At 62.5% G+C, this 13,234-nt stretch overlaps 1 protein-coding gene across 1 annotated transcript; it reads right to left on the bottom strand.

The window, feature by feature from the left end:
* Positions 1–12,424, bottom strand: WDR18 (WD repeat domain 18). The gene is made up of 10 exons (XM_083810632.1): positions 12,146–12,424; positions 10,536–10,646; positions 8,155–8,288; positions 7,462–7,603; positions 6,643–6,786; positions 6,381–6,445; positions 6,138–6,262; positions 2,900–3,066; positions 1,313–1,381; positions 1–1,021 (listed from the first exon to the last, which is right to left on the bottom strand). Exons 1-10 carry the CDS (start codon positions 12,353–12,355, stop codon positions 890–892), a joined length of 1,299 nt encoding a protein of 432 aa, XP_083666758.1. The 5' UTR covers positions 12,356–12,424; the 3' UTR covers positions 1–889.
* Between the last annotated feature and the right edge of the window lie 810 nt (positions 12,425–13,234).

The raw sequence follows: 13,234 nt of genomic DNA, 5'->3' as shown, positions 1-13,234 counted from the left end.
TTTCACTATAAAAAACAAATCTTTTATGTAAAAAATAAACCTAAACAAAACCCACAACCCCCGCCGCCATGCTAGTGACAATACAAAAGGCCGAGTCCCCGGAACACCGTGGAAAACAAAGTAGCTGGATCAAAATATATATAAACTGTCACCTTACCGAGATCGGAAATAGCACCGTGCTCACCCCGCCCCTCCCAGTGGCAGCCCCGTGCCCCACCATGAACAGCCAAGCCCACGGATGACCCCGGACCCCTGCCCATGGGCCGGGCCGGGCACACGGGGGGTGCAGGAGCTGCGCAGCCCCCGCTTCGTGGGAGCAAAACCAAGCCCCAAGCCCCCAGCAGGGGCCCGACTGCGGTGGGTCCGGTGGTACCGAGCAGCATCTCCCAGGGCAGGCTGGGCAGAAGGGGTCTCAAAAATCCAATCTCAAAGCGGTATTAGCAGAGAGGAAACACTTTTCTGTCTGCACCGCAGGGTCGAGTAACGAAAAGAAACAAAAAGGCCAGGGGAAGAGACGGGAGAAGGGCAGGAGCCGCTTTCCGAAGGCCGCCCCGCCGCCGGGACGCTCTGCCGGCAGCCGGCCGCTCCGTGGGCTGCGCCGCTCCAGCACCGAGCAGCGCCTGGGGGTGGAAACGGTCCCTGTGGCGTCCTGCACGCAGCCGGCCTGGGAGCACACGCAGCAGCCCCGCAGCCCCGTGCCCATCTCAGCCGTGCAGTCAAAGGGAGGCCAGACTGAGCGGGCAAATGCTCCTGCGCGTTACGCCACGCTCGCACGCTGGCAAGGCGGCGAGCCACGCGTGCTTGCACGTCTGCGTGCGCACGTGCCCGCGGGCTGGCTGGTTCTTCCCCAGGGAGAGGCAGAGGGGTGTGAGGGCCGGGGGTCGCCTCCTCATTTGGCTGGTTTGGTGATGATGCGAGCGGAGAAGTCGAAGAGGTTCTTGTTGATTTTCCGGAGGGTGCTCACCTCCTCTTCCAGCTCGCTCACCTGGATCGTCAGATGCTCCTGGTCTCCCACCAGGTTCTGCGACAGAAAAACGCGACAGAAGAGCTTTAGGCACCTGGCCCTCAGCTCTGGCAGTGGAGGCTGGTGCTCCCCTGAGCAGCAGCAAATCCAGAACCATTTCATCCCCTCCCTTCTCCGTCTCCTATTCAAGAACTGCAGCCCCCCCCACACCACGTGCAGACTCCGGGATTTGCTCCCCCCATCCCCAGCTCGGCACAGCACCCTAAGGACCAGTTCTGCTCAAAAGAGGACGCCCAAAGGGATCCGTACAGGCAGGAAGCGCTTCCCCCATCCCCGAGGAACTCTCACCTTTTCCCTCGTCGAGCACATCTGGGAGTACATCTTCTCGCCCTTCTCCAGGTAGCTCTCCCCAGAGTCCTGCAAGGACGGGACAGGTCAGATTGATTCACAGGACCCCCTCCCAACAGCCCCAGTGCCGGGTACCCCCTGCAGGAGCAGGCAAAGGGCCCCCCCCGGCCCCCAGACCCAGCCTCATGGGGCAAAGCAGCGACTCCAGCAGGGCACGGCCAATGCCCCTCACTGCGGCACCTGCAGAGCCTCTTTAAAACGGGAGCCCTGTGCCCAGCGCTGGGCAGGGGTCCCCAGAAGAGTCCCCGTGAGGGTGCCCAGTGCAGGGGTGCACCGAGCTCCTCTCCCGGCAGGCCCGTGCCGAGTGATGAGAGCCCGGAGGGGAAACACACAGACAGGGCGCGCTTTGCCTTGGCAGCACGAGGCGCTGGGCCCGCCGCACGGCCAGCACCTCGCCCAGCACCCTGTGGGAGCAGGGGAGCCCGACTGGCAGCACGGCTGACTTTTCCAGCAGCTCCGTCCCCTCTGCCGAGCTGCGGGCAAACAGCTCCTCCTGGAAGGGCCGACACCTCCTCTGCGTGGAGCTCATCCATCAGTGCGACTGCGCTGTCGCTCTCTGGGGACAGACACGGACAGGGCAGGGAGCAGCTCTGGGGCTGCTGGCAGACAGGACGGGGAAGGGGGAGCAGCGTGACGGCGAGCCCCTGGTTGCTCACGGCCCAGGACAGCCCCGTGCTGCGGCCAGATGCACCGGGGCTGGAGCCCAGCCCAGGAGGTAGAGCAGAGCGAGCCCATAGCATGGCACCGGGCTGGGAGGACAAATGACTGCACCAGCCGGGACTGCAAGGGGAGCGCAAGGAAGGAGAATGGATTTCACTGCACTGGAGAGTGGAGTTTAGGGAGGGGGGAATAGCCTCCGGCAAAGAAAAAGAAAAAAAAAGAAAAGAGATGCTGCTTGGTGGGGGATCTGGGCAGGCAGGACTCCGGGCACAGCAGAGCTGCAGCGCTCGAGCAGCCCCCAGCTCCTCCACGTCCCAGCCGGCGCTGTGGTTTCCAGGGGACGCAGCCAGGACCCTGCAGCACCCTGAGGAGTCGGTCCCAGGACAGTTCTCCCTCAGCCGAGAGCGAGGGCAGCGCCTGCGTGTGCCCTGCCTGGCAGAGGGACCCGAGGCTCCCACCACGAGTGCTTGTCGGGCAGCGCTTTAGCAACAGCACCGGGGGAAGTTCAGCAGCACGGAGAAGGCAGGAGAGAGGATCAGATGTGCACAGGAGGCAGGGAAAGGGAGCAGCCTTGTGCAGGGAAGGGCCCACGTCTTCCCAGGAGCCGGGCACGCAGCTGCTCCAGCCAGCACAGGCTTGGTCAGTCCAAGCGTCTCTGCTCCCTGCCCCACCTAAGCCATGGAGCTACCTGTCCTGCTGGCCCTGAACCCACCGTGGGGGTTTGGACACTCACTGTCCACTGCACATTGCTCTGTCAGCAAGAAGTGCACCAGGTCCTCGCCCCAAGGGGGCTGGAGGAGAAATTCTGCGCCTTCCGGACCCCCCACCTGACCCCTTCCCCCCGGCAGCCTGCTCGCCCCCCGGTACCTGCTGGTGGAGCCCGAGGCGCAGCGTCACTCCCTCGCTTCCCTGCTCGTCGTTGCTTTCGGTGCCGTAGAGGTGCTTGCTGAATTTAGGGAGAGGCACGCTGGGCTTCCCATCCGGGTTGAACATGTTGGCTGGGGCCAGCACGATGAAGGCGTTTGTAACCGGACCTGGGGCGGCACAGGGGGGGGAGGACGGGTCGCATTGCTCTGCTCTGCCAGCTTTGCCTCCCGCACGGCTCCTCGGGCAGCCCCGAGGATAAACGCGGCCCGAGGAGCCGCGGGCGCCCAGGACTCCCGTGCTGACCCCCAGCCCCCCGAGACGCCTCCCGGGCACCTCCCAGCCCCAGGCCCCGCTGCGAGCCCCCGGCACGCAGGAGCGCGGCGGTCTGTTCGTCCTCTGCAGGGCGAGCCATCCATCAGCGGCCGGCTCACAGCTGTCTGCCGGTAATGATCTATCACACACACTCGTTTGGCAGAGTTAATGAGTGCTTTAATTACTACATTTACCCGCACAGGCTGCTGCTTTCTGTCAGCAGCCCCCTCCGCCCCCCGCTGCAGGCTCACACTTGCCAGCAGACTCCCACCGCAGCCTCGCGCTCCCCGGAGCGCTGTCGGGCGCAGGACCCTCCAAGACCACCAAGGCTCCCCGGCAGCACCCCCGCAGCCCAGGGGCTTGTGTGCGAACAGAGCGGCTCAGGCACTGCTCATAAATCCCCGGCCATCCGTCTTCCCCCCCGCTGAACTCGACAGCACAAAGGGAAAGGTTAAAAGGATCCAGAGCCACCTGAGCGAAGGCTGCTGCAGAGCGCAGCTCCCGCGCGGAACCGCTGCCAAGGGCGGCAGGGAAAGGTGCGGAACGGGAGGAGGAGGGAGCCTGGGGGGCAGGAGCCACCCGAGGCTTTTGGTCTCTGCAGAGGAGCCGGACAAAAGCACCTCTGGTGGTGGGAGAGGCTCCCTCAACACCAGCACCAGCCGGAGCAGAGGCTACCCCAAACCCTCAGCGGGCGGGTGGCTGAGGCTGGCACACCAAAGGCTCTGCCGAGCACGCTGCATCCAGAGGCTGCTCTGCCAGGAGGCCCAGGCTGGCCCCTGAGGCTGCTCCTCGCCAGCACTTTGCTGTAACGAACCGTTTGCTTCACTCTTGCTCCCTCCCTAACAAAAAGTTTGCCGCTGCTTATGAAAATAGCCATTAGTGAGACGAGCACCTCCAGCTCACCAGCGGGTGTGAGGAGCCGTTTGAAAGGAAGGGACAAGCACGGAAGAGGGGACAAGACCTCACCAAGTAGCTCACAAGTCTCCACATCTGGTCTCCGCCCAGGCCCAGGCCTGCAGCAGAGCCAGCCCAGCTCCCCCCACCAGCGAGGACGCTCCTCCCAGCCCCTGATGGTCCGGGATGGCTCCGGCACCGGGCGGTGAGTAACATCCTGCCACTGTGGGACTGAGGCAGAACAAATAATCCGGCTTCCAGGGCTGCAGCAGGTGCCGGCAGGACGGACTCGGATGGAGCATGCCCGCGCTGGCCCCGTCTGAAGGAGCCCTCGGGGTTGGGCTGTGCCACCAGGCGTCCACAGGCAGCACAGCGCTGGCATGGCGAGGGAACTGGGGTCGGGAGAGACGCTGGGGCAGAGAGGCCGGGCGTCCTGGCTCACAGCACGCCCCCGAGGCCTGCAGGTTCCCTCTGCACGGTGCCTGCGCACCCGGTGCCAGCCACGCCGGGGTGGCAGGGAGCAGCTCTGCCGTGTCCCTGCTCCGTACCAGCAGCAGCAGCCCCTCGGTGCCCGTCCCTCTGCCTGTGCTCTGCCCCACTCAAGGACAGGCAAACCTTGGAGAAGCCCCCTGCACTGCCCTGCGCCGCCCTGCCAGCACAGCACGCTCCTCTCCAGCCCCGAGCCACGCTCCAGCTCCTCTGATCTATTTCCAGCACCGTCATGTGGGGAGGCCGCTGGTTTCTCCTTTGCCCGCAGCTCCCGCAGCCTTTGCCCCTGTGAGCAGAGGGACGTCACCACCCGAGCACGCCAGGCCGGAGGTGGCTGTCACATCAGCTGTGGCCGAAGCCCTCGTCATCTCGTGAAGGGCACACGCCAGAGGGGCGGCAGGGCGGCAGCTCGGGACAGACCTTGCCGGGAGGGCTGCGCCACGGCCAGCTGGAAACCAGCGCTGCGGGGAGCCCGCGCGTGGGGCGGCTCCAGAAAAAACCCCGGGGATGGAGGAGTCCCACGCTGCTGATGTGGGAGGGCTGCGGTGGATCTGCGGCCTGCCAGAACTCAGTGTAGGGCCCCTCCGCCCCGCGCTCCCGGCGGCACAGCTCCCCGGTGCAGGGGGCTCCCTGGGAGACACCTCCCGAGCCACGTGCAGCTCCCACGCTGCTCCCACACGCGGATGAAGCGCCCGGGCAGCAGCGGGGTGGAACTGGTGCCAGGGCTGCTGGGGAAGCCAAATCCCTGCCCGCAGGGAGAAGCCAGCCTGCAGAGGTTGCAAAAAGCACCCTCACCTCACGGCCCCGGCACTCAGCGGCACGGTCCTGTGCCCTGCGGGAAGAGCAGGGGCTTGTGTCCCTCTGTGCTCTTCTGGAGCCTCGAGGAAGGCTTTAACGCCTGGCTCGCAGTGAAAGCTTGGCCACCTCTCCTGCGATGACTCACACAGCTCAGGCTTTGCCTGTTTTCACTCTTCTAGTGCTAGCGGAGCACGGCTGGATGGACGCTGCAGCAAACCCCCCGCAGGAACGGTCCTTGGCAGCAAAAGGCAAGCAGGAATGGGTCTGCAGGCAGCCTGGGTCTCAGTGCCTGCCCCGATGCAGCGGCTCGCCCACCTCTGTCCAGAGAGTAAGCTTGTACTTCTGCTACATGAGCCTCATGAGCTCATGGGTGCCTGCTGCCGGGGGCATGGGCATGGGGACAGCTTCTCCCCCTTCCTCAGCCTCCTCAGACGCTAGGGTGTGTCTGGGGGAACGGCTCCCTTTGGAAAACACGGCGGAAGATCCTGGACTTCCTCAGTGACAGGGTAAAATCTCTGACTCAGTCTCTGACAGAGCACAAGAGGGTTGTTAACAGACGTGGGCAAGGTCAAAACACTGCTCCAGACAGCTAAGGCATCCCTTTAATGCCTCTACCCTTCCTGACAGTGTGAAGCAAGTACCAGAAAAATGCCTGAATTGCGCACGGCAGCATCAGCAAAAGCGAGACAGCAGCAGCCTTTAACAGTTGAGGAGGAAAGGATTGTGGAGATAAGGGCATGCCTACCTTTGTGATTCATCGTCTTCAGGCACTGCTTGCTTTGGATGTCCCACAGCCGGACTGTTTCGTCGTGTGAGCCGGAAAGCAGCAGGCTGCCGTCCGTGGAGACGGACAGACACGTCACCTGGTTCCTGGAACGGGGAAGGGAAGGCGACGTTTAACCTCAGGACGACCCAAGGTCTGCCAGGAAGCGGTGAGGTGGGCAGGCAGGGGCAGTGAAGCATTCGGCAGGTATGTCTGGTATCTCACCTGTGCCCTTTGAAGATCTTCCCGTTCTCCCGCTCTGTCTGGAAGGTCCGGTCTCTCTGGACTGGCTGCAGAAATGGAAGAAGGAAGGAGGGCGAGAGGGGTTTGAGTGCGGGAAGACCGAAGGCAGCAGGTTCATCGCTGTGTCTGGGCAGGGCAGGGGAGGCGCAGGGAAGCCAGGCCCTCCCGTCCTGGCAGATCACAGCGGGGAGGCAGCAGAGGCTCAGGGTGCTGTGCCCAGGCTGGGCATGCCCCGAGCACTCACCCAGGCACAGAGGTCAACCTGGAAGATGGAGCCGTCCATGCCGCCACAGAACATGTGGTACTCGGAGAGGTCCAGGGTCACGGCCATGATCCCCACGTCGAACAGGACAGACAGCAGGAGCTCCCCAGATGAGACTTCCCAGAGCTGGAGTCAGACAGTGCAGGAGAATTAAGGGCTTAAACGTCCACTGCAGGACTGGGAGAACACACTGCTGCTTATCAGCACCCGCACGCCCAGCGGCGAGCTGGCAGCACGTACCGGAACCCCCTCCTCACTGCGGCTGGGGACACTGAGGCACAAGCTGGCCTGCCCTGGGTGACCCAAAGCAGCCTCTTTGTGACCAGGAGACAACAACGCTCCTCGGCAGCTCCGAAGCAGCCCCTGACCTGCCTGTGCCCGTCTCACCCCGTCTCATTCCCCAGGGCAGAACCTTCCTGCAAGGCAGGAGGAGCAGACGCGGCTCCAGCTCCGGTGCCTGCCGTGCCCAGAGGAGCCAGCTCCGTGCTCTGCGTCCTTCCAGACTGAAGGGACACCGGGGAAGGGAAATGAGGGACGAGCCCAATGCCCCCCAGGGACGAGAGGGACTGCAAAGCATGAGGAGACACAGTCTGAGGGCAGCTGCAGGGAACCCGCTGGTGTTTGGAGAGGCAAAACCCATTAGGTCTGGCAGCTCTGAGTCATCACAGAGACAGCCAAGAAACCGAGCTGCTGCAAGCCGCACGGACAGCTCTGCTGCAGCCCAGCAGAAAGCAGGCTTTAACCCTCTGGGGCCTGCGCACCTCTGGGACGCGCGTTTGTTCCGACCGAGCCGAGCCTCACCTTTGCTGTCTGGTCGAGGGATGCTGTGGCAGCTCGTGCCAAGGGCCCTCCAAAGCCGCAGCACATGTCCGTGATAGGGAGGCTGTGTCGGGACCACACGTGGCGAGGGTCTGGGATCTGGGAGGGCTCTGCCTGCAGCACGCTGTAGGAGGGAGGACGAAGAGGAGACTCAGTACAGCCCAGCAGCAAGAGCCACGCTGGGGATGCCAACGCAAAGTGGCTGTCATGAAGAGCTGAACAAGGCTCTGCTGCCTCGGGGAAGGCTCTGTGGCCGCAAGAACCAAGCCGAATGCAGAAGCTGCCAGCAGCCACAGCACAAGAAGGGCCACTGCAGAGATTCCCCATCCCAAGGGACAGAGCCCTCAGCTGCCATTGCCTGGGGGAGGGCACAATCCACCCTGCGTCAGAAGGGAAAAGGCAGTCGGATGGAAACGCTGCAGCTCGAGAATGCTGGGTGAGACACTAGGCAAAGTCTACCTGGCACTGAGGAGAACAGCGCTGGAACAGCTTGCGTAAGGAGGGCACGGCCTTGTCACCACTAGCAGGTTTTAGGAACAGCTTAGAGGCGCAGGCTTAAGCAGCGCTGATTCTGCCTCCTGGAAGCGGTGGTGATCTCGTGGTCTGTATTTCTGGCCCAGATGCTCTCTGTCCCCAGCAAGAGCAGGCCAAGATGCCCTCGCGTGGCACTGTTACCTGTACAGGTTCCACACCAGAGCCAGGCAGTCCTTCGCCCCTGAGAGAAAGTGGCTGCTGTCATCAGTGAAGCAGAGGCATGTGAGGTCCTGGTAGTGCCGGTTCAGGATGGCTAGGAGGTTCCCGTTGGAGACCTAGGGCAGAGGAAAGGGCAGGAGAATACTCAGAAAGGAGCACTGGGATGTGCCAGGGCAACTCTGCTCCCTGCTCTCAGCACCCAGAGCCCATCCCCAGGTAAATCCAGCAAGAGGCAGTTTGAGAGGCTCCTGCCCACAGGAGCTCCAGGACCTAGTGACAGCAGCGCAGCTTCCCTGGTCAAGACCCAGGCATGCAGTAAAGCTTTCCTGTTCGTTGTCGATATCACGCTGATGGCTTCTTCCAGCCTCTCACAGCACCTCGTTACTCAGCTCCAAGGCAGGAGATGGTTGCGGCGGTTACAAACCTGCTGCGTGCTGCCCCAGGGGCTGCTGCTGCATTTTGGCAAGGCTGCGTGGTCTCAGGCCAAGGAGGGCTCCGGGGTGGGAAACGCCTTCCTAAACCCGGAGCTCTTCTTGGAGAAAGGCAACGCTGCAGGTAGGGAGGGAACTAAGAGGCAGCGAGGGAGCTCCACATAAAAGAACAGAACCAACTCCCTCTCATTGTCTGAATTACACCTAAAAATAAAAGCAAACTGCAATTCAACAGAGAACAAGTGGTTTTGCAGAGCAGGCGAATAACTAGGGCTCCTGGAACCCCTCCCCAGCTCCGTGCGGCCTCTCCAGTGTGCCTGTTCACTCTGCCCTAAGGACAGCGCCGTCACCACTCCTGCCAGACGCCTGGAAGCGTCCGCGAGGCCAGGCTGGCTGGAGGCAAGCAGAAGGGATGCGTTTTGCAGATGAGGCAGAGCAGAGACCAGCTCAGAGCATCATGAGCAAGCAACTCCCACTTGCTGCAGTCTCAGCCCCAGCGTTCCTTGTGAGGGTTTTTATTTTTTATCTCAGCACTGCCACAGGCACATTTTTAAAAGCAAAACCTGATGAATTAAGATAGAGCCACCCACATAAAAAGGCTCAGAAACATCCCCCAAGATGGAGAGCTTTACAGGTTAGATATCTTGGTCTTTAATCCTGTGGCTAAGAACAAGCTGTGTTCTTTTATTTACTTGGTGAAGTGCTTAGAACGTATTGTAATCCCCACGTAAACACCACCACTAATTAAAAATAGGGTGACGACCAGAGCACAGCAGCCTTCGCAGGCATCCAGATCACAAGCCACACAAAAATATTAGGCTAAAACGTGGAAAGAGCGCTAAATGAAAACAAAGTCTTGGTTTCTGCACTGAGGAAGAAGGCTCACCGTCTGAGCCTTGAATACCAGACCAAGCATCTGCAGTGGCTCGGAAAGAAAAAGGCCCAAACCCCAGCCAGCACCTCGCAGCACAATTCCTCCTCCTCGGTGCTGCCAGAACCCCTGGGCAGCAGCCCCAGCGCCTCGTGCCAGCACACAGCACGGATCCCTGACGGCTCCAGGGACAACATTAACATCCACGACCCAGAGGAGCTTTCCCTCCACCACGCAGCACGGATAACACAGATTTACTAACACCCGATGGGACTGGGGCACTCGCTAGCTACACAGGATGCAAATCTCTGCATTTTGATTTCCTCCAGCCCAGGGGACCCTCACTCATCTAAGAAGGACCTAAACACAAACCTCCTCCTCTCTAGGACTGCTAGGATTTTCCATCTCCCTGGGATCCAAATGACTTTAACCTGCACGGAGCTCCAAATCATTTATGGGAGCCTTCAAACTGACAATTCTCCTGTGCACAGGTCAGGGAGAGCAGCACCAACAAGCTGCCAGAAGACAGCTGTAAATAAGTGCAACGTCACAGGGCAAATCTGAAGATCCCAGCCCAGCAGAAAGGCGATGAATTGCTGCACCCAAACACCCTGCGTGTGGCAGAGCAGGGCCTGGTCCAGCTCCTCCTTCTGCCTCTGCCCCAGGCGCCACCGCTGAGTCGCTGCAGCGCACGGGGCAAGTCCCCAGCCCCACGCGCGGGTTTACACACGGGTATGACCCAGCCCCAGCCCCAAGGGCATTGGGGAACGCCACCATAAGCAGCCACACTTTAGGGCTTGCAGACAAAAGGCACCGCAGTCGTTAGCCTGTGTTCATTTTCAGCACGATGCAGTTTCAGATGCGTTCTGCAGAATCATCACAACGCCCCCAGCAGCAACCAAGAGTCCCCAGCTCCATAGGGCTGGCGTGCCTTTCGAACCAGCCCAGCCACCTGGGGCTCTGAAAGGGAGAGCCTGGGCAGTTTGATCAGCTCTGGCCTGCACGTTTTGGTGTCCCGGTGCCCTCCGCCATCCCCTTGCCAGGCTGTGAGCGTTCCTCACCTCCCACAGGTAGATGCTCTCAGCAACGCCAGCCAGAATGTAGAGCCCGTTGGGAGATGCCGTCAGGCAGGTCACCGGCCCGGGGCAGATGATCTTCTGCTGGAGCTGGTCCTGGGAGCACAAAGACAACAGCAGCCGTTCAGTGAGGGTGGAAATTTGGGGAGGGAAGGAGAAACAAGAGCCTGGCTCAGCCCAGACTGGCATAGGCCAGAAGAGGCAGCTCTGGCAGCGTCCTCAGCCCTGACACTGGAGCCTGGAGACTCTGTGCAGAGAGGAGCTGAAGAAGAAAATGATGGAGAAGCGCGATCCCTAGGACTGCACAAATGACATCAAATTGCTCTGTGTTTTGCAGGTTTCCTCGCACTTGCTTTGTGTTTAATCCCCCAGTGAAAAGGTAAATTGCCCTCCTTGTACCCACAGAGCTCCAGCCGCAAGCAGTGGGAGCAGTACCAAGAGGCACGGGATTTGGATACAGTCGAGCTCCACAGTTGGGGGACCCTGGAGATTCAGCAGAAAACAAGCTAAGATTACAGCAAAATTATTAATTAAAAGGAGGGGGGGAAACCACGATCTGAGCTAGCTCTTGGCTTGGGGTAAGTGGAGCTGGCAGGAGCAAAGCCTGAGCCGTAGCGAAGAAGGGGCCATGCGTGCACTGAAACTCAGGGACTGCTGCTGCTCTCTGCAGCAAAACTGAAGGGAATGCCAGGAAACGGAGAGGTTACAGCTGTGGGGTGGAGGATTTGTGCTGCTCTCCTGCCCTAACTGCAGCACAGCCGGTGCACAGCTAGGAGCAGGGCCGGGGCGGCTCTGCAGGGCCGGGCGAGGTCTGGCTGGCGGCGTTTCAGTCTGTGGATCTTCCACTTTGGGCTGAAACGTGCCGAGAACAGGAGGAGCCGATGGGAGTTTTCAGGCAAAGCGGAAGCAGAATCGGCCTGCAGGCCTTCTCTGCGACTCCCCCCTGACAAACCCTCCCAGGCCCGGAGGGGACCCTCGGGACACCCATGGGGTTCAGCGCGGAGTCTCCCCGCTCCTTGGCCGTGGTCTGTGGGGGTGCGGAGCCCAGGGTGCCCGCCGGCCGTCCTGCTGCCCTCGGAGGGGACGGGTGGGCTCCTGGCGATGCTCCTGGGGCAGCCCCACGGCCTCAGAGAGGAAAGCCCCACGCAGGGAACAGCGTGGGCAGCGCCGGGGCTCGGGAAGGCGATCTCAGGATTAAGCCCTCTCCCAAAACACGCCTTTTAGCAGCTCCCACACAACCGGCTGGGGACCTCTCCAGCGAGCGAACTCAGGACCCCCCCCCCCAAAAAACGAGAACCCTGGGGAATGCAGGGGGCAGGGGGGGCTGCGGGCAGGTCCCTGGGAGTCCAAGGGGGGCTGGGGGGAGCCACGGGGGGGCCCCAGGGAGGGGGGCAGGGCGCCCTCGGGGCCCAGGGTGCTGCACCCCACAGCCACCGGGGGGGCCCCGCGGCCACGGGGCGGGGGGGAGCTCGCCACGGGGCTGGCCCCCCCCGCGGAGGGCAGGCCTCACGCACCACCCCGGTACCGGGGGAGGGCCCTCAGGGCCCGGGGGCTGCCCGGAGCCCCCCGCGGAGCTCCCCGCGCCCCGCCGCTACCTTCCTCTGCAGCTCCCAGACGTTGATGTAGCTCTTGCCCAGCTGCGCCCCCAGCAGGTGCTCGCCGCCCAGCAGCGCCAGGCCCCGCGGGCCGCTGTTGCCGCCGCGGTAGCCGGGCAGCGCGGAGCCCGAGTGCAGCTCCCACACCGAGCAGTTGCAGAGCGGCCCCGCCGCGTCCGACACCAGCGCCACCTCCATGGGCGCCGCCATCTTCGCGGTCCGCCAGGGCCAGAGAGAGCGCGGCGGGAGCGCAGAGCGCCGCCCTTCCTGCGCGCCGCCCAACCGGCTGCCGAGACAGGCCGGATGGGGGGGGGGCGGGAGGCGCCGCGGGGAGCTCGCACGCGGCAGGAAGCTCAGCGGGGTCCGGCCCGGTCGGGTTCGGGATGGGAGACCGGAAGGTGGATCGGGGCCCCGGGGGCACCCAGGGGTGTCGTGGGTGTCCCATGGGTGCCTTATAGCTCTACAGGCACCCCGTAGGCCCGCTATAGACACCCTACGGCTCTACAGGCACCCCATATGCACTATGCACCCTATGGACACCCCTGGGACTCTGCATAGCTGTATGGGTACCCCATGGCCCTACAGACACCCCTTGGGCACCCAGTAGCCCTACAGTCACCCTATAGCTGTATGGGCACCCCACGGCTCTGTAGGCACCCCCTGGACACCCTACAGCACTACGGGCACCCCCTGGGCACTCCATACGCCTATGGGTACCCTGTGGCTAGCTGTGTAGGCACCCCATGGGCATTCTCTAGCACGATGGGCACCCTATGGATGCCCTATGGCTCTGCAGGCACCCCACAGGCACCCTGTGGACACCCCTGGGACACCCTATGGACACCCCTAGGACTCCCTATAGCTGTATGGGCACCCCATGGCCCTACGGACACCCCCTGGGCACCCTATAGACACCCCTGGGACTCCCTATGGACACCCCTGGGACACCCTATAGCTGTATGGGCACCCCATGGCCCTATGGACACCCCGAACCTCTGTAGGCACCCCATAGCCCAGAGGCCACCCCACAGCTCTGTGGCCACCTCGTGGGCACCCCATGGCCCCCCGCAGCCCTGCGTGCCCCCCCAG

The sequence above is a fragment of the Anser anser genome (genome assembly GCF_964211835.1).
Source record: "Anser anser genome assembly, chromosome: 25".
In the NCBI taxonomy this organism is placed as follows: Eukaryota; Metazoa; Chordata; class Aves; order Anseriformes; family Anatidae; genus Anser; species Anser anser.
This window is presented reverse-complemented; position numbering and strand designations above follow the sequence as displayed.